Source organism: Bombina bombina, chromosome 1 (genome assembly GCF_027579735.1).
Source record: "Bombina bombina isolate aBomBom1 chromosome 1, aBomBom1.pri, whole genome shotgun sequence".
NCBI classification, from domain to species: domain Eukaryota; kingdom Metazoa; phylum Chordata; class Amphibia; order Anura; family Bombinatoridae; genus Bombina; species Bombina bombina.
The window spans coordinates 416,099,044-416,121,159 of NC_069499.1; the positions used below are offsets into that span (position 1 = coordinate 416,099,044).

General features: G+C 39.6%; 1 protein-coding gene across 2 annotated transcripts in view; it reads right to left on the bottom strand.

Moving 5' to 3' along the window:
* WDSUB1 (WD repeat, sterile alpha motif and U-box domain containing 1) overlaps nucleotides 1-22,116 on the bottom strand; it is a 309,582-nt gene that overhangs the window by 267,369 nt on the left and 20,097 nt on the right. For both annotated transcript variants that reach the window (XM_053698334.1, XM_053698333.1), the window contains exon 2: nucleotides 7,952-8,359. In XM_053698334.1, coding sequence (XP_053554309.1) covers nucleotides 7,952-8,349 — 398 coding nt within the window. In that variant the 5' untranslated portion in view covers nucleotides 8,350-8,359. The remainder of the gene's footprint in view (nucleotides 1-7,951; nucleotides 8,360-22,116) is intronic.

Below are 22,116 nucleotides of genomic sequence, written 5' to 3' on the forward strand. Positions count from 1 at the left end.
CGGCATGGCAGCCTTGCTGTTCAATATAAGATGCACCTCTGCGCGGCTAACTTTTTCTCTCTTCCATCTACAAGCGTTGGTATCCGCTTCTGAAATAACACCTAGTCAGATGGTTTTCACAATGTTGTGCGTGTTTTTTCACCTGCCTTTTACAGGTCCGATATCAGCTTTAGCCGTCAAACTCCGTGTGCCAATATGGCGCCGGTCTCTGCAGTGATGTATGCGCAGTTAGAGATAACTCCTGTCGTGGACCTAAAATTACGCCATCCCGCTATATGGGGGATCCCACTGCCTCTGTGGTCTCCCAGCTTCAAAGCGTTGCGCTCTGCGGGTCAAACAACCAATTCTTATGTGAGGAAAAAGCTTTGTTCAGCCCGGAGCTCTATCTCTGTGCAGCCATGTTCCGGCATGGCCAGACTCCGCCCCCCGGAGTGCATATCGAATATAGTTAATTTTTTATTGTAATTAAGAGGTTAATTTAGGGGGTGTTAGGTTAGGGGGCTTAGCCATTAAATTAGGTTTTTGCGCTGTGGGGGTTGGCGGTGTAGGAGTTAATAGGTAAAACATAAATTATGGTTACCTGATAATTTTCTTTTCTTCAGATGGAAAGAGTCCACAGCTGCATTCATTACTTTTGGGAATTCAGAACCTGGCAACCAGGAGGAGGCAAAGACACCCCAGCCAAAGGCTTAAATACCCCTCCCACTTCCCTCATCCCCCAGTCATTCTGCCGAGGAACAAGGAACAGTAAAAGAAATATCAGGGTGAAAAGGTGCCAGAAGCACAAAAAACAGACGCCCCACAGAAAAAATACGGGTGGGGAGCTGTAGACTCTTTCCATTTGAAGAAAAGAAAATTATCAGGTAAGCATAATTTATGTTTTTCTTCATAAATGGAAAGAGTCCACAGCTGCATTCATTGCTTTTGGGAAAACAATACCCAAGCTATAGGAGGACACTGAATGCTAAAACGGGAGGGTACAAAAGGCGGCCCACTCTGAGGGCACCAGGCCTGAAACCCCTATCCAGCAAAAAACCTGCTTCGTCCGAAGCCAAGAAAACTTTGAAAAAGGACACTAACCCAAAGAAGATCACAAGCCTTGCTAGAGACCACAGAAAATAGACTAGAATGAGACAACACGCCTCCGGGAGACACCATCGCCCAGCAGTCGGTCCCCCACAACACACCCCTTACGAGAGCAAGGGATCAACTACCGTAAATTCCCAAAAGGAAGAGAACACAGAGAAACCAGACAAGGATACCCGGAAGACCCTAAATAGGGTACAACAAGTTCCAAATAAAATAAGGAAAAAACTCCAGAACCAAGTCAACCTCACAGAGACCAAAAAACAGTCCTGAGAAACAAGGGGAGGCAGCGCCTAGACCCCAAAGAGTATAGAAACCACAAGATTAGAACCGGGATCCAAGAACAGAGAAGAAAACTTCTCCTATTACAGTGCAAACACACCTAAAATAACAACTGAAGACAAAGTCCTCAAGTCACAAGGAACTCAGAATATAAAGATATTCAGAAGCAAAAATATGTGCCACAAACCCAGATTGAAAACACCTGCATCAAACACATGCAATAGTCATACCAGGATGACTTGGAAATAAAAATACTTGCAGAGCAAGTAAAGAGCAGCTGAAGTAGATTTGATAAAAATACACTTCCCATTAAAGGGAATCAAACCAGAGATGTCAAAAGACCTAAGCTGTTGCTCTAACCATTATACCAGATCAGAGCACCAACCCCACCTTCAAACTGCAAAACATCTACAGAGCAGTGGACACATCACAGACTATCCACAAGCCATCAAAGCTACTCGCATAACTTGAACATGCAGAAGCACCTAAACCTCAAAGAGGCTCACCGTACCTCAAGACCCAGAAAAAAGACAGAATGGGACAGACCTAGCAACCTCAATAGAGATCGGGTGCCAACCCAAATAGGTCCCTCAAATAGGAACTACCAAGAGAACCTCATAGAGATGAACGTAGAAATGCAGTAGATCGTCATAAGACCCAGCACAATACTAATGACAGTCTCAACACAGAGACCTCAATCTCCACAGATTGAACAGAACAACCCACTATATAGTAAAATGCCCATTTCAATCACCTGCCCACAAGGACAGCCAACCTCCCGAGAGAGGAAATTCCACCTCCTAAAGGAGATCAAAATTACCCCCCCAAGGGGGAGAGCACAGAGGTACAACAGCGCACAAGCCCCAAACAGGAAGCCATAGACTGATGAAAACAAAAGCCGAATGAAAATCATCCAGACACCAAAACACAGAAGAACCCCCAATGAAGGAGAGCACCCATCATTCAAAAGACAGAGGGACTAGAGCAAGGCTAGAGCAAACCACGAGGCCACGTCAGTGTGCCCCTAAACGACTCCATAAACACCTCAGAGTATGTAACCAGAGGAACCCACCTAGGGAAAAAGAATGCAAAGCATCCCAACCCCGGTAGAAAAAAACCCTAAGCAAAGCTTGGAGAAGGAGACAACACAGCCTATCGTCCCCGATAGTTTTTTCCCAAAAACAGGAAAAAGGCCACAGGCCCTCCCAGAAGGCGGCTAAACCACTAAGGATAAAGGACAAAGACCAGAAGTCTCCAAAAAGCCCCTAAAAGGCAAGACGGCCAAGAACCGTCGGCAAGGAGGCCCTAAATCCTCCAAACCTTCACCCACGCGGGAAGGAACACTCTAATTCCTGACAGACATTGGAAACAACTGAGTGCGTCGCAGCGGGACTCCACCGAATCCCTGACGACCAGCTAAAATGGACTAATGAGGACTGAACCAATCCTCCTCGCCACACAAACCCTTAGGTCCTTCCAGAATGCTCAGCAGAACTTGTAAATAAAAAACAAGAATAATAACAATGTGAAGCGCTCAGCGCCCTACCCGTATCAGCCAGGTAGAACAGGCGCCACAAGTCTGAAATAGGGACAGAAGGATCTGAATCCAAGCAGGACTAGCCTGCAACCAAGTGCCCAAGGCCTCACCCCCAGAGGGAGAATAAACGGCAGATAAACATAGGACCAAACCTGTCCTCTAGACAAACTTCCGCAGAAGTAAACAGTGCGATCAAAAGGTCGCGAGTATCTATTCCAGAAAATAAAATTTCCGAAGGAAAAATAAAACAAACATGAGCTGTAAGCAATAAACAATCATCCTAAGTGGAGTGAATAAAGAAGGCAACCCGTCGGTTATCGCCCAATAAGAACAGAAGCTCCCGCAGGAATAGCCCAACAGGGACCCTGTTCCTCCAAGCTCATAACTGGAAAAGGATACTCAAGAAATAAGCCTATAAGAGGAATACTTCATCCCCTTATATCTAATTCTGAAAGCTAAAGCGTGCCTCAATAGAACACGAAGGCACGCCAGTCTATACCGAAAAGCACAGCATACCCCCTCCAGAGAAAAAGATGACTCCGGCCCCGAGGGTTGACCCCCTGAAGCCTCAGGGACAGTCGTTCCCTCAAAGAGCTGAACAGGCCATCCCATGCCTGAGGAGCCCCGGATAACGGAACACGAACAATATCTGAAGCAACTTTCTGGATGTTGCAGATTCGCCAGTGCCAAAATTATGGACATGCGACATAGTGCCGAAACTCACCCGTGGGAACAAGCCACCTTCCCGAGAAGGATAAGCAAAGTCTGGGTTACCTGCATGCGTAGTAAGAGATGGTGGAAGGGAACTCGCCACTTGGATGACAGAAGCCCCAGAGGCGGATGGCTCAGCGGCCCCTTGATTCCCCTGATCCCGAGGAATTGAGCACTCTAATACCTGCATTCAGAACATAACTGATAGGCTTGTATCATCCGGGGCAATACGCATTTTGCACAAGGAGTAGAATCTGAAACAGAGACGTCCTTCTCCACAATATCAGACTCCTCCATAACTAGGATATTGAATACAAAAGAGTGGACTAAAAAAACTAAATGGCACCTGACACCCACAATGGCTGGGGCACTTACCACCTGATATGAACCACACCACGCCCCACTTTCAGGAATGCGGAAATGGAGCCCAAAAAACGTGACCACGCCCGGTCACCAGGTGAACCGCATAGTCCAAAAAAAGTGTGCCCGACCGTAAAGTGTTTCACAAGCCATGAGCCAAAATAACACTACACATAAGCAGGTTGAATCATATAACAAACATGATTAAAAAAAACCCTGTTCAATAACCCCCCTCAGGAGATATTAACCCTTGATGCCAAGATACAAAAGGAGCCTCACTGAGACCCTGTGTTATAAGTTAGTCCTGCGAGGTGGTAGCCCCTTGGAAAAACATCTGTAATACAGTACATTTCATGAAGAACGTAAAATGAAACAATCTTACCGGAATCTATGCCGTGGAACAGGAACATGGCCCTTCAAGTGTGACAGATAGTAGCATCGCTTCTGCCATGGACTTGAGAGAAGAAAGAGGGAAGTGGGAGGGGTATTTAAGCCTTTGGCTGGGGTTTCTTTGCCTCCTCCTGGTGGCCAGGTTCTGAATTCCCAAAAGTAATGAATGCAGCTGAGGACTCTTTCCATTTATGAAGAAAATTAGGTTTAATGCGTTGTGGAGGGTTGGCGGTTTAGGGGTTAATAATTTTATTAGGTAGTTGTTTTTTCTTAATACTTGGTGCAGGCGTTATTTTATTTTTTTCATAATACTTTGTACGGGCGGTAAGGTGTTTTTTTTTTTAATACTTATTGCGGGTGGTTAGGTGTTTTTTTCATACTTATTGCGTGCAGGTTTTTTTTTTTTGTAATGCTCTATTTGCCTTGGCTGCATCCCGGTGTTACAAAAAATTAAAAAAAATCTAACTTTACAGAAAATAAAAAAATCCAATTACCAAATTTAACAAAATTAAACCTAATTCCTATGAAAATAAAAAAAAAACCTACTCTAAGAATAAACTACCAGTAGCCCTTAAAATGGCTTTTTGCAGGGCATTGCCCCAAGATAATCAGCTCTTTTACAAAAAATATACTAAGTCCCACCTAACATTAAACCCTCCACCCCCCAAAATAAAAGAACCTAAACTACCCATTGCCCTGAAAAGGGCATTTGTTTGGGCATTGCCCTTAAAAGGGCATTTAGCTCTTTTACTGCCCATCCCTAATCTAACTAAAACAAACCCCCCAAAAAATACTAAATCTAACCCCAAGATTGGTACTCACGGTTCCTGAAGTCCAGCAGAGAAGGTCCTGTTCCAGGCGGTAAAGTCTTCTTCCAAGCACAACCTCTTCTTCTTCCAGGAACATCCTGCGCAGAGCGGTGCTGAAAACTGAAGACCGCAGAGCTGAAGACCGGCGAACCTGGAACTGCAGACCGGCGACTGCGGAGTCATGGAGCGTGGAGGATCCTCTTCGTACGATCTCCGCCGTACACTGAATAGTGAATTCAAGGTACGTGATTAAAGATGGCTTCCCTTGAATTCCTATTGGCTGATTTGATTCTTCCATATCAAATCATCCAATAGGAATAACATTTCACTTGCTCTCATCCTATTGGCTGATTTGAACAGCCAATAAGATTTGAGTAGCTCTCATCCTATTGGATGATTTGATATGGAAGAATCAAATCGGCCAATAGGAATTCAAGGGACGCCATCTTTAATCGCGTACCTTGAATTCACTATTCAGTGTACGGCGGAGATCTTACAAAGAGGATCCTCCACGCTCCATGACTCCGCGGTCGCCGGACTGCAGTTCCAGGGTCGCCGGTGTTCAGCTCCGAGGTCTTCCGTGTTCAGCACCGCTCAGCGCAGGATGTTCCTGGAAGAAGAAGAGGTTGTGCTTGGAAAAAGACTTCACCGCCTAGAACAGGACCTTCTCCGCCGGACTTCAGGAACCGTGAGTACCAACCTGGGGGTTAGACTTAGGATTTTTTACGGTTTTTTGGGGGGGTTTGTTTTAGTTAGATTAGGGATGGGCAGTAAAAGAGCTAAATGCCCTTTTAAGGGCAATGCCCAAACAAATGCCCTTTTCAGGGCAATGGGTAGTTTAGGTTTTTTTAGTGATAGGTTCTTTTATTTTGGGGGGTGCAGGGTTTAATGTTAGGTGGGACTTTGTATATTTTTTGTAAAAGTGCTGATTATCTTGGGGCAATGCCTTGCAAAAAGCCATTTTAAGGGCTACTGGTAGTTTATTCTTAGAGTAGGGGGTGTTTTTATTTTGGGGGGTCTTTTTTATTTTCATAGGAATTAGGTTTAATTTTGTTAAATTTGGTAATCTGATTTTTTTATTTTCTGTAATGTTAGCTTTTTTTATTTTTTGTAACTTTAGAATGTATTAGTTTAGGTCATTTGGGTTTATTTAATGGAGTGTTAGGTTAGGGGTTGTTGGGTTAGGGGGTATTAGGTTAGGGTACTTAGTTATTTAAATAGTTATTTGTGTTGTAGGTTTTGGCGGTTTAAAGGGTTAATAAGTTAATTTGATTTATTGCGATGTAGGGGTTTGCAGTTTAGGGGTTAATAGGGAAAATAGGTTTATTGCGATGTAGGGGTTTTGCGGTTTAGGGGTTAATAGGGAAAATAGGTTTATTGCGATGTAGGGGTTTTGCGGTTTAGGGGTTAATAGGGAAAATAGGTTTATTGCGATGTAGAGATTTTGCGGTTTAGGAGTTAATACTTTGTGTAGGATTTTTTTGTTATATTTCGTGCGGGCAGTGTTTTTTTGTTTTTTTTAATACTTGATGCGGGCGGTTAGTTTTTTTTTTTAATACTTTAAATAGGGGCGATTAGGTGTTGCTTTTGTAATGCTCTGTTTGCCTTCACTGCATCAAGCTGCATCCCGGGGGATTCCGAAAATGGCAGGGATTCTTTCAGGTGATATTCTAATGACTTGAGCTTGATATTTTCAACGGCAATAGAATCCCCCGAGATGACTCACCATGTCTTCCTAAACACCATAGAGACACACAATCTGATTTCTGTTGAAATGAAATCACATGCAGTACAGGTCTGGTAACCCTTTCCTCTTGGTTATTAACTCACCATATCATATAGTCAAACACAATGCCTAATATAAATCAGAAACACCATATTATTAAAAGAATGAGTCCCATTATAGATGGAAATAAAATAATGAACTTCCATGTTCTTAAAAACAAAAACCATCCCCTCAAAGAAAGAACTGCTTTTGTATTTAATAATTGACACACTACAGATATCTAAAAACAAATAGCGCCAGAGATCTTTAAACCATTAAAAGGATGTGAAACAATCTGAGATTGTAATATAAAAAATATTCATTATGCATAGAAAAAAAAAAAAAGTATTAAACTAATGAAAGATACCTTTAATATATTTAACCCACAAACTTTCCTGTAATTTAATGCTTTTCTAATTCTGAAAATTGGAAGTGCACACTGTGGACTTCACAAACTTAACCCTGCTACATATCTGTCCCTAATTGGCTTCATCAGAGAAGATAAAGTATACTGCAAAACAATGCAAATTATATGAACAATTGAAGCAAATACATTTTAATGTATTATGAACACTTACAGATAAGTACTACAATCAAAACAATACAAAACAATTAAGACATCTCCTTATTAAGTTAACATTTAAAATGGGAATAACTAGATAAATAAATTCACATATCAAAAAAAAAAGAAACAAGTTTTACTTATTTGATTAGTATAAAATAATAATACTCAACCCCTCTAGTCCTGGTGTTACATTTTAAGACATTCTCTGCTTAGGTCACAGTCACTAATTGACCAAAACATCGAAATATGCACAACTGCCCAGCTTCCACAAAGGAGTGTTTGCTGCCTCAAAATGTACATAAAACAAATTTGATGCCCTCAGGTTTGGGTCTGCCTCTGGAGTATAATATAATATAATACAAACACAAGAATTAATTCAACTTTATAGAAATATTTAAAACATTGCTTTTCCAATCCTGCTAAGGCAATTTAATAAATTTACTAACCTGTGAAATTTCAGCAAGGGGACATTCCATAACACTACACTGCCATCAGCTGCACCTGATGCCAAGTAAATTGAACTGGGTGAGAATTTGCAAACTCTTACTGGATTACCATTAGGTTGCTCGAATGTAGCCATAATCTGCCCATTGTGCATATCCCAGAGTATCGTTTTTCCATCTGTTGAACATGAGGCTAGAATTGGCTTGTCATAGGATAAGCAGCAACAGTGCACCGTGTATGTGTGTCCTATGAGTGGTGAAAAATGCACTTCTTTGAAATCCTTCAAGGAATAAACCCTTATAGTTTTATCCAATGAACTTGTAGCGAGATATGAGTCTGAGAAGGCACAGCTGTTAATATCATTAGCGTGATCTGCCAGTGTGCATAATAATTCCATCATTTTACTTCATCTAAAAAAAACAACAAAGAGCTGTAATAAGTGTATGTATATTTAAATTGCAGACCATTTTCAAACTTGCATTGATTCAGGTTCTAGGAATAGCCCTGTAAAATAAAGTTGGATTTAGGTAAAAACAACAGGTAATCTATCTGTATCCTGTGGAAGGTTGGTCTGCTTTACGACCCACAGCATTTCCATTGAGAGCAAATGTTCCAGTTTTTATGCACTGTCCCAACTCCACCCAAGGATACATCCCAACTCCACCACAGCTTACAAAACACAGGCAGGCCCCCGCCCATAAGTCCTCTCATCTCTCTGTCCAGGCAGGGCCGGCCCTAGTCATTGCGGGGCCCAAGGCAGGATGGCAAAATGGGGCCCCCTTTCTCTTCGCCCCCCAACCCCGCCCAATCTCTGCCCCCAACCCCGCCCAATCTCCGCCCCCAACCCCGTCCCACAGCTTTTATAATGAAGAAAAATAATAATTTAAGGTAATGCACAACATTTTATAAATAAAAAAACATAAATCCACTAATGTGGAGCACTATAACATTGTATATATTGCAATATACCATTTGTACTATTGGAACAACTGTTTATGTATATAATGAAGAATTATGCTGACAATTAGGAACAGTTGAGTTGAACTGGGCCTTATTTTTATGTGTTTTCTTATGATAACAAGAACATTAAAAACGCCAGGGCCGGGCCTAGCAAGTGCAGGTCCCTAGGCAGATTGACAGCCCAGGGCCTCTACCCAGAACAAAAAAAACTTAAAAGAAATGGGGCAATGCACTGTACCACACAAACACACAGATATAATACACAGAGAGATATTTATATACACAATTACATCCACATACTCAGACACATACACAGGTGTACACAGCCCACACACACACACACAACCACCCAGCCCACACACACACAGCCCTAACACAGCCCCCCCCCCACACACACACACAGCCCACCCACACACACAACCCACACACACAGTCCCCCCCACACACACACTGCCCACACACACAGCCCACACACACAGTCCCCCCAACACACACACTGCCCACACACACAGCCCACACACACACACACACACACACACACAGCCCACACACAATAAATAAATAAAATAAATGGTGCCCCCAGCAATAAAATGAAGCCCCCAGCCCCCCCCGCAATAAAATGATGCCCTAGCACAAAAATGATGCCCCATCTCCCCTGCAATAAAATGATCCCCCAACAAAAGCATGATGCCCCCAACAAAAGTATGATGCCCCCAGCAATAAATGATTCCCCCAGCCCCACTGCAATGATGCCCCCAGCAATAAAATTAAACCCCCAGCCCCCCTGCAATAATATGATGCCCAGTCCCCCAGCAATAAAATGATGCCCCATCCCCACTGCAATAAAATTATGCTCCCAACAATAAAATGAAGCCCAGTCCCCCTGCAATAAAATTATGCCCCCTGCAATAAAAATATCCCCCCAGCCCCCTGCAAAAAAATGATGCTCCCTGCTATAAAATGATGCCCCCAACACAAATATGATGTCCTCAGCCCCCCAGCAATAAAATTAACCCCCCTGCAATAAAATGATGTCCCAGCCCCCTGCAATAAAATGAAGCCCCCCTGCAATAAAACGAAGCACAGTCCCCCTGCAATAAAATTATGCCCCAGCCCCCTGCACAAAAATCATGCCCCTGCAATAAAATGATGCCCCCAGCCCCCCTGCAATAAATGATTCCCCCAGCCCCACTCAGTCGCCTGCTCCGCTTTGCCCAAAGGCCGGCCCTGTGTACAGGAAAGCCTACATGAAATGTTCGGAGGTATGAAGATGGCTTCTGTCCCTGGTCAAGTATTTGGTTTATTATTATTATTATTTTATTTGTATAGAGCCCCAAAACTCTGTAGCGCTGGGTACAGAGATAGGGTATACAATGACAAACATTTGTAATAAGATACAAAAACATAACAGACTAGACAAATCTAGTGCAGGAGGAGGAGGGCCCTGCCCTAAATAGCTTACAATCTACAGGTTGAGGCTTCAGAGACACAGAGTTTGAAGGTTTTGGGAAGCTTAAGTGGTGTGCTGTTTTGCACAAGCGATATCTGGCTTTATTACGGCTGTTTGCGCATGTCTGTGGGAGCATGCGTATTACATGTTGAAAGTAAATGCAAATGCCTGTGCGCAATCACAATTTACACTAGAATGATTACCGCAACCTCAGAGCTCTGGTTAACTGTTACACAGTACAGTTACACTCATCAAAAAACACTATCTGATATAATTATTTAAAAAAACATATTGCATAAAAAAGTTATAAGGGCTCAAAGATATGAGGTAAAACGCTTTAACATAGAGATACATACATATATGTATTTTTAAATAGATATATATATTACCACTTAAACAATTTTAACATAGGGTTAATGTTACCAATACACAAATATCTAGTGTGGGGCCCCAACACTGTAGCTGCCGTATTGTCCATATATTGCTGAATATTCCATATAACCAGGCTCTTAAGTGTGAATACACGCTCCGGTATAAGTGTTAACACTTCTATGTGAATGTTCCATTATATGGCTTCGATCTAGATGGCTTATTCCGGCTAAACAAGAAGTGTCTCTAGTTTGTATGGCTCCACAGTGTGAATCGGAACAAGTGCTGTATGTGACAGGTGTCCCTACAAGGAGAACGCACTGTGTGCACTGCTAAGACAGATCCAGGCTGTCCACCAATTACCGCAAGACTTATTAGCCCAACCAATTTACAACATCCCAGGTATCTTCCTTTAGAGACGGTCCGGTGTGGAAATCTTTTTATTCCGGCTGGCTTCTTCACTTGCTTACCCACAGTCTGCACTCCAGCGTCCTCCTTACACAGCGTTAGCAAAGTCTGTTAGTAGCTGTTCACATCACGTGAATCCTCAGTCATGACGCGTTTCTCCCCTCCCACAAAGGGCTGAGTATCGGGGCTTCGTCAGATGTATTCCTAAGGGGGTGTGTATCGGACTTTATGCATTCATTGGCTCCTGGGTCCGCCCCCTTCTCTTACGTTCGCATAGTGACAGCTCAGTTGTAGTATATGATACGATCCAGTGTAACCTTGCAGCATGTGGAACTGACTACTGAGTATAATAATATTTACAATATTTACACAAGCACAATATGGTACATTTATATGTAATAACGACACATTTTTCGCTACATTTTGACATGGTTATTCCATTGTCAGGCAAGCATTTTGAGTGTTTACCTTTACCCTGTTATAACGTTCCAAAGAGATTTCTTTATGTCTGTGTCAAAGGCTACTTCATAACTTTTTGAGTCACCCTTTCTCACTTAGCCACATCATTTGTTCTTCTTTGGCATCAATTATCCAAATATAAGACATGTTTTTGTAATTCACTCAAATTAATACTTGCGTCCTATATATTATCTTCATTGTTGCTTATCAGAGTATGCTAACTAAAAAAAATATATACATATATTTACACCCTTCGAATAATTTAATGGTTCTCAATGATAGTGTTTGATCTCACTTACTTCTTCCTATAAGAAGCACACATATTCAATTTTCTCATTTAATCCAATTGGACTCAAGGTGTTTAACCTGAATATCCATCTTGATTCATGTTGCAGAATTATTCTATCCAAATTACCACCCGTCTATTTGTTTTAACTGTTCAATGCCCATAATTTTCAATTTTGTGTGATCTGAATTATGATGAGATTTAAAATGCCTTGCTACTGGACTCTCCATGTCTTCATTCTTAATGTCATCCCTGTGCTCACATATTCTACTTTTTAGCTCCCTAGTTGTTTTTCCTACATAGAATTTGGGGCACGGGCAATTAAGTAAATATATGACGTTTTTGGAAGTACAGGATATCCTATCTTTCACATAATATGGCTTGCTCCTAGTTGGTGTACAAAATGTGACAGATCTCTTCACATATGTGCAGTAAACACAGTGCCCACAAGGTACACTGCCTACCTGGTGTTGTGCAGCCGTTAGCCAGTTTTTAGTCCCTTCTCTTTTAAATTCGCTATGTACTAGCATATCTTTTATACTTGGTGCTCTTTTTGCTGTTAATAATGGATACTCCGATATACATCCCTGAAGTGATGTATCATCAGACAAAATGTGCCAGTGGCTATTAAGAATATTTCTCAACTTGTTCCAATGCGAGTTGTATTGAGTGATCAATCTCACTTGTGTGTCCCTACTTGTTACCTTTCTTCTGGTATAAAGCAAATCACTTCTTGCTTATTTCCTTGCTCTAATCCATGCTTTTTTTACTATTTTTCTCGAATAGCCTCTGGCTAGGAATCTTTCAGCCATTATTTGTGCTTGTTCTTCAAACGTTTTTGTTGATGAGCAGCATCTTTTTAGCCTCAAAAATTGGCCAATAGGTACACCATTCTTTTGGGGCTCGGGGTGGTGACTACTTGCATGAAGCAAGCTATTTGTTGCCATTTTTTATGATGAACATTTGTATGTATTACATTGTTCTGTTTTATGATATTTAAATCTAGGAAGATAGCTTTTTCCGTACTGTTATTATATGTAAGAAACAAATTCAGATCATTTTTATTTAAAATGTCAACAAATTCAAACACAGACTTCTCGTCCCCTTTCCATAGGATTAATATGTCGTCCACAAACCGTAGCCAGAGTGCGACATGTTTTTCAATCCACTCAGAGAGTTCATGGAATACATATTTAGTCTCCCAGTAGCCTAGGTGCAAACATGCGTACGTTGGTGCGCATGTTGCACCCATGGCTGTTCCTCTAACCTGTCTAAATAGTTTGCCATCAAAAGACGGAAGAGGGGAAGATGGGCACTCTTACAGGAGACCAAGACAGAGAGGCAGGGGAGGGAGGTACCGTCAGTACCGACAGAATCAAACAAATCGAATGATAACAAGAAATCAAAAGAACGAATAAGGATAGAAGCAGAATCTGATAGTCTAATGAAAGACAGCAAACAAGAGTTTAATGAATTAATGGTTATTAATTTATCCTCAGCAAGACTAAACTTAGCACACATAGAACTACTTAAGAAGGGTTTAACTTTTTGCCCTAACAATCCATTAGATAAGTTTGAGTTTTTCAAAGACAAATCTCTATGCAAGAAAAATCCTATTGAAAAAGATATGGAAGCACAAAGGATCAGCAGATCCTAATATCTCTGAATCTGATATGTCAGCAGTAGAGGATCTAGTTTCTTTGCTGGAGGACCAAGATGAAGGGCAGACACAGAAGGAATAACCTATTAAGACAGGGTTCAAACCGAAATCTAAGTTTATGCCCCAATTGTCTTTGTCCCCCAGCATCCAAACTTTTGTAAAATGTGTAGAAGCTGATGTGAATAGACTAGGTGTAACTGGAATTGTAAGTGATAATTTAAGTAGAAGTGAAAGGAAAGCCTTGCAAGAATTAATTAAGAGGAAAGACTTGGTGTTCAAGACATCTGATAAAGGAGGCAATATTGTCATCCAAGATCAAACCTCCTATGTACAGGAAGTTAAAAGACAGCTGTCTGTTCAAGAACAATATGAGAAAGTAACCCATCAAGACTATGAGAGATCTTGCAATGAACTGACATTCCTCCTGAATAAAGCCAGAAGTAATGGCCTTATAAGTATGAAAGAACATCAATCTTTAATAAATCCCTACCCAGTGCTACCAACTTTCTATTGTATACCGAAGGTGCACAAAAATCTAAAGCACCCTCCAGGTCGCCCGATAATCTCGGGTATAAACTGAGGGTGTTAGCAGATATGTTGACTTTTTCCTACGTCCCTTTCTTGAATCCCTGTCCTCCTATATCTGCGATACAGGTGATGTTCTGAAAAAACTTGATAAGATTACAGTAGAGCAAGATCTACTCCTAGTAACTTTAGATGTGGAGTCCCTGTATTCTTCGATCCCACATCAAGCAGGGTTAAATGCAGCCAGGTATTTTCTGGAGCTGAGAGGAGAAGAATACAGGGAAAATACGGAGTGGATCCTTTGTCTTTTAGAGTTCATTTTGAAAAACAATATTTTTTCTTTTGATGGCAAACTATTTAGACAGGTAAGAGGAACAGCCATGGGTGCAACATGCGCACCAACGTACGCATGTTTGCACCTAGGCTACTGGGAGACTAAATATGTATTCCATGAACTCTCTGAGTGGATTAAAAAACATGTTGCACTCTGGCTACGGTTTGTGGACGACATATTAATCCTATGGAAAGGGGACGAGAAGTCTGTGTTTGAATTTGTTGACATTTTAAATAAAAATGATCTGAATTTGTTTCTTACATATAATATCAGTACGGAAAAAGCTATCTTCCTAGATTTAAATATCATAAAACAGAATAATGTAATACATACAAATGTTCATCGTAAAAAAACGGCAACAAATAGCTTGCTTCATGCAAGTAGTCACCACCCTGAGCCCCAAAAGAATGGTGTACCTATAGGCCAATTTTGTAGGCTAAAAAGATGCTGCTCATCAACAAAAGCGTTTGAAGAACAAGCACAAATAATGGCTGAAAGATTCCTAGCCAGAGGCTATTCGAGAAAAATAGTAAAAAAAGCATGGATTAGAGCAAGGAAAACAGCAAGAAGTGATTTGCTTTATACCAGAAGAAAGGTAACAAGTAGGGACACACAAGCGAGATTGATCACTCAATACAACTCGCATTGGAACAAGTTGAGAAATATTCTTAATAGCCACTGGCACATTTTGTCTGATGATACATCACTTCAGGGATGTATATCGGAGTATCCATTATTAACAGCAAAAAGAGCACCAAGTATAAAAGATATGCTAGTACATAGCGAATTTAAAAGAGAAGGGACTAAAAACTGGCTAACGGCTGCACAACACCAGGTAGGCAGTGTACCTTGTGGGCACTGTGTTTACTGCACATATGTGAAGAGATCTGTCACATTTTGTATACCAACTAGGAGCAAGAAATATTATGTGAAAGATGGGATATCCTGTACTTCCAAAAACGTCATATATATACTTAATTGCCCGTGCCCCAAATTCTATGTAGGAAAAACAACTAGGGAGCTAAAAAGTAGAATACGTGAGCACAGGGATGACATTAAGAATGAAGACATGGAGAGTCCAGTAGCAAGGCATTTTAAATCTCATCAAAATTCAGATCACACAAAATTGAAAATTATGGGGATTGAACAGTTAAAACAAAATAGACGGGGTGGTAATTTGGATAGAATAATTCTGCAACATGAATCAAGATGGATATTCAGGTTAAACACCTTGAGTCCAATTGGATTAAATGAGAAAATTGAATATGTGTGCTTCTTATAGGAAGATGAAGTAAGTGAGATCAAACACTATCATTGAGAACCATTAAATTATCCGAAGGGTGTAAATATATGTATATATATTTTTTAGTTAGCATACTCTGATAAGCAACAATGAAGATAATATATAGGACGCAAGTATTAATTTGAGTGAATTACAAAAACATGTCTTATATTTGGATAATTGATGCCAAAGAAGAACAAATGATGTGGCTAAGTGAGAAAGGGTGACTCAAAAAGTTATGAAGTAGCCTTTGACAGACATAAAGAAATCTCTTTGGAACGTTATAACAGGGTAAAGGTAAACACTCAAAATGCTTGCCTGACAATGGAATAACCATGTCAAAATGTAGCGAAAAATGTGTCGTTATTACATATAAATGTACCATATTGTGCTTGTGTAAATATTGTAAATATTATTATACTCAGTAGTCAGTTCCACATGCTGCAAGGTTACACTGGATCGTATCATATACTACAACTGAGCTGTCACTATGCGAACGTAAGAGAAGGGGGCGGACCCAGGAGCCAATGAATGCATAAAGTCTGATACACCCCCCCTTAGGAATACATCTGACGAAGCCCCGATACTAAGTCCTTTGTGGGAGGGGAGAAAGTGAAACGCGTCATGACTGAGGATTCACGTGATGTGAACAGCTACTAACGGACTTTGCTAACACTGTGTAAGGAGGACGCTGGAGTGCAAACTGTGGGTAAGCAAGTGAAGAAGCCAGCCGGAATAAAAAGATTTCCACACCGGACCGTCTCTAAAGGAAGGTACCTGGGATGTTGTAAATTGGTTGGGCTAATAAGTCTTGCGGTAATTTGTGGACAGCCTGGATCTGTCTTTGCAGTGCACACAGTGCGTTCTCCTTGTAGGGACACCTGTCACATACAGCACTTGTTCCGATTCACACTGTGGAGCCATACAAACTAGAGACACTTCTTGTTTAGCCGGAATAAGCCATCTAGATCGAAGCCATATAATGGAACATTCACATAGAAGTGTTAACACTTATACCGGAGCGTGTATTCACACTTAAGAGCCTGGTTATATGGAATATTCAGCAATATATGGACAATACGGCAGCTACAGTGTTGGGGCCCCACACTAAATATTTGTGTATTGGTAACATTAACCCTATGTTGAAATTGTGGTCAGACATAAGTATTTGTGAGCACCATGGTATACATTTTTTGAACTTAGGAGTACTGTGATTATGAAATGTGCCCCGTGAGCAAGCAGAGTCTGAGTGTGTGTATGCGATTTGGTGTTTGGTGCAATATTATTTTCAGCTTGGAATAAGGGTGGAGAATAGACGATCTGGTCTGTTTGTTTGGAATCGTTTCGTAATAAAGCTTTTTGTAAACTAAGTGCAGCCGTTGTCCCTCTTTGATTGACTAGTATACTTGTTCAATCCTATCTTGTTTAAGTGGTAATACATATTATTTGGGACAGCTAGCACAGTTATGTAAGCATTGGAAATTGAGAAATAATTAGTGCACCACTATAGTTTATGCTATTTGTTACATATATATATATATATATATATATATACACACACACACACACACTGTATATATCTATAACTATATATAATCATCTATATATAGGTATAAATATATATTTTACCAAAAAATCATCAGATATATGTAGAAATATGTATTTATGATTAAACTAGGCGATAAGCTACAAACCCCAAAGCTAAAATTACACAAAATAAAAAATATAAAATTACACAAAATAATAAACAAAGATATCCAAAATAAAAAAAAATAAACCTAAACTAACACCCCTATAAAAAATCCCCCCAAAAATAAAAACACCACCTAATCTAATCCTAAACTACCAATAGCCCTTAAAAAGGCATTAGCAGGGCATTGCCCTAAGTTAAACAACTCTTTTACCTAAACAAATTACCAATTACCCCCTAACAGTAAAAACCCCAAAATAAAAAAAATAACACTAAAAAAACCTAAACTACCCATTGCCCCTAAAGGGGCATTTGTATGGGTATTGCTCTTGAAAGGGCAACCAGCTCTTTTCCAGCCCAAAAAACCCTAATCAAAATACAAAAAGTCACCCCAAAAAATAAAAAAAAAGTCTAAGACTAAGGCCCCAAATAGGTACTCACCGTTCCGGACGTCTGGCGGAGGTCTACTTCCAGGCGGCTCCATCATCTTCTATCTTCATCCGGAATGAATGCGGTGCATCAGGCATTAAAGAGCCAGTAACCCCACCAAATAATGTTATATAATTCTGCACACCGTGTAGAATTATATAACATTAGCCTAGCGCCAGGTTTCTAAAGCAGAGTATTGGAAAGATATTTACCTACGGAAATCTATTTTTTAGAATGCCGCTCTTGGCTCTACTGAGCGGGTCTGTTTTTTACCTAAGCGCATCGGGCACGCTGTCTAATCACAGCACGCCCGATGGCACCATTAAACTGAATGTAGCTCGCTCCCATTACCAGACCAGAGCGGGAGCGAGTTAGTGCATGAGCGATAGCAGTTGTTTTTTGTTTGTTTTTTTAAGCTCGCTCCATTGAAGTCTATGGCAAGAAGTTAACACAGTCACAATATCCAAAGTCATTTAGGGCTATTTTACGTTCCCATTCATGCGTTAACATCACTAGACAGAGGCATCGGGTTGCGCTCATATTAGGAGTTGAAAGTAAAATGTTAGACGCTATGCAAAAGCAAAGTAATGTTAGATGTATGTATGAAATAAAAAGCATATAAACAACATCACTTTAGTGTATAAATCTGACTGATGTCATTACACGCTTGTACAATAGCACATTACAAATACATTGAGAAATGTAGCTCTACTTTGAATTTAAAGGGACATGAAAAAATTTGTTTCCATGATTCAGACAGAGAATTCATTTTTTCCCCCCATTTACTTCTATTATCACATTTGCTTCATTTTATTGGTTTTGTTGAAAGTTTAGCAATGAACTAATGGGAGCTACCTGAACATCTAGTGAGCCAATGACAAGAGACATAATATGTGCATTGCTGCTCCTGAGCCTACATAGACATGCTTTTCAACAAAGGATACCAAGAAAATTAAGTAAATAGGAAAGTTGTTTAAAATGACACACTCCATATGAACCATGGAGTTTAATCTGTACTTTACTATAAGATTAATTTGGACTATTTAAAGGCATAGTAAAATTAAAAATAAACTTTCATGATTCAGATAGGGCATGTCATTTTAAGCAACTTTCTAATTTACTTTTATCATCAAATATACTTTGTTCTATTCTTAGTTAAAAGCTAAACCTAGGTAGGCTCATATGCTAAGCCCTTGAAGGCCATCTCTTATCTGAATGCATTTGACAGTTTTTCACAGCTAGAGGGCATTGGTTCACTTGTTTCATATAAATAACATTGTGCTCACGCATGTGGAGTTATTTAAGAGTCAGCACTAATTGCCTGAAATGTAAGGATACCTAAAGAATGAAGCAAATTATATAATAGAAGCAAATTGGAATATTGCTTAAAATTGTATTCTCTAACTGAATCATGAAAGAAAAATGTTTGGGTTTAGTGCCCCTTTAATATAACCATGTTGGTTAAGCAAAAATGGGGAATGGTAAATAAAGGGATTATCTATCTTTTTAAACAACATTTTTGGTGTTTACTATCCCTTTATGACACAAGGAACCCTGACTGTCTGCTGTGAGCTTCATGGCAGCAGCTATTATAATGTCTTTATGTTTGGTGAGTGTATGTGATGGTAGATTATCAGTGCAGTGATATAACTGACATTAATGTAATGTTGTTAAAGGGACACAAAATCCAAAATGTTTCTTTAATGACTCAGAGCATGCAATTTTCAGCAACTTTCTTATTTACGCCTATTATCATTTTTTCTTCATTCTCTTTTTGTCTTTATTTGAAAAAGCAGGAATGTAAGCATAGGAGCCGGCCCATTTTTGGTTCAGAACCTGGGTAGCGCTTGCTGATAAGTGGCTACATTTATCCACCAATCAGCAAGCGCTACCCAGGTTCTGAACCAAAAATGGACCAGCTCCTAAGCTTACATTCCGGCTTTTGAAATAAAGATATCAAGAGAACGAAGAAAAATGGGTAATAGGAGTAAAAAAGAACGTTACTTAAACTTGCATGCTCAGTCTGAATCATGAAAAAAATGTGGGTTTAGTTTCCCTTAAACAGTTTTATAGTACTGTAAATAGTAGCTAAAAAAAAAGAAATAAGAATAAAACATAGGAGTACTATACTAAGTATTGATTACTTTTTTTTATTTAACCATTAATGTTTATTTATGCTGTATTCAATGCCTATTTTCGTATTAGCTATTTTATAGTTTACCTGTTTTAATTTCCAAAATATTCATTTGCATAATAAATTAAAATTTAGATTCAATACAATAAATTAAGTTTCATAGTTCAAAATGAAAAACAAACAAGTAAAAAAAAAATACAAGTTGGGTATAAATGATCAATAAAATGTGATTTAAGTAGGCTACGGGTGAGGGTAGAAATAAACCCCATTCACACCTCTTTAAAGGGACATAAAACCCAAAAGTTTTATTTCATGAATCAGAGAGACCATACAAGTTTAAACAACTTTCCAATTTACTTTGGTTATCAAATTTGCTTCATTCTCTTCGTATTCTTTGTTGAATGGGAAGCAATGTACTACTGGGAGCTAGCTGAGCACATTGGGTGAGCCAATTACATGAGGCATATATGTACAATTAAAACTCAGCAGCGCAGACCTACGGGAGAACAACATCAAGACAACATTTCGTTGGTATCTAACCCCTTTAAAAACAGCACATATGACGAAGGGAGGTTCCAGGCAGTGCTATAGAGGTTGCACACAGTTAGGTACATATTTTCATATGTGGTGGGAATGCCCGGAGGTGCGAAATGTATGGCTCGACCTATCTAGGATGATAACCACTATATTAGAGGAACAGGTAACACTGACACCTATGCAGGCCTTGCTGAATGGTGAGGATCCAAGATTCAATGCACCTATAAATAAATTTATTAGAATTGTATGTACGGTGACTCGTATATCTATAGCAAAATATTGGAAGGTGGGAGTACCGGAGAGAATGGAGGTGCTTGGTGTGAGACTGCAGCATACATACAAGATGAGGTGGAGTCTTTCAACAGAGTCTGGTTTTATTGGATCCTCAATGAAAAACATGTATAGGATAAGCTGACATGTAAGGGAGGAAGAAACAGTAATTTGAGTGCAGTGGTAGTGGTGAGAGTACTTGGTGGGCTCTGTGGATGTTTAAGACGTGGAGATTGCTTAAGAAATGTTTATTAATAATATATTAGATTGACTGGTGAGGCGAGCTGGCATAGTGGTTATATAGGTTATTCATGTTAATTGTTATACATTGTTAGATTTTAAATTTGCAACAATTGGACTTATGGTTTTACTGGAGCTTCAGCCTGTAACACACAGTGAAGACTGGTTAAGGAAAATGTTAATATGAAAAATGCGGTACAATGATAAGAAATGTGAAATAGATGCTTTACAGTTGCGACTTATTTATTGTATCTGCCATTGATATAGACTGTGTATTGTACCGATTGTTCAATAAAAAAAATATTTCAATCTAAAACTCAGCAGCTAGCTCCCAGTAATGAGTTGCTGCTCATAAGCCTAGGTTTGCTTTTCAACAAGGATACTAAGAGAACAAAACAAATTAGATACAAGAAGTAAATGTGAATGTTTTTTTAAAATTATATGCTCTATCTGAATCACAAGTTTAATTTTAACCCCTTAGTGACCAGACCCTTTTTCAATGTTCTTACCGTTTGTGACCAGGGCTATTTCTTTCTATTTTTGTGGTGTATGGGTTTAGCTGTAATTTTCCTCTTACTCATTTACTGTACCCACACATATTATATACCGTTTTTCTCGCCATTAAATGGAATTTCTAAAGATACCATTATTTTCATCATATTTTATAATTTACTATAAAAAATATATAAAATATGATGAAAAAATCCCCACTTTTTCTAACTTTGACCCCCAAAATCTGTTACACATCTACAACCATCAAAAAACACCCATGCTAAATAGTTTCTAAATTTTGTCCTGCGTTTAGAAATACCCAGTGACATGTTCTTTGCTTTTTTTTGCAAGTTATAGGGCAATAAATACAAGAAGCACTTTGCTATTTCTAAACCTTTTTTTTTTTTTCAAAATTAGCCCTAGTTACATTGTAACACTGATATCTGTCTGGAATCCCTGGATATATCCCTTGACATACATATATTTATTTATTTAGTAGACAACCCAAAGTATTGATCTAGGCCAATTTTGGTATATTTCATGCCACCATTTCACCGCCAGATGCGATCAAATAAAAAAAATCGTTCACTTTTTTACTAACTTTAGGTTTCTCACTGAAATTATTTACAAACAGCTTGTGCA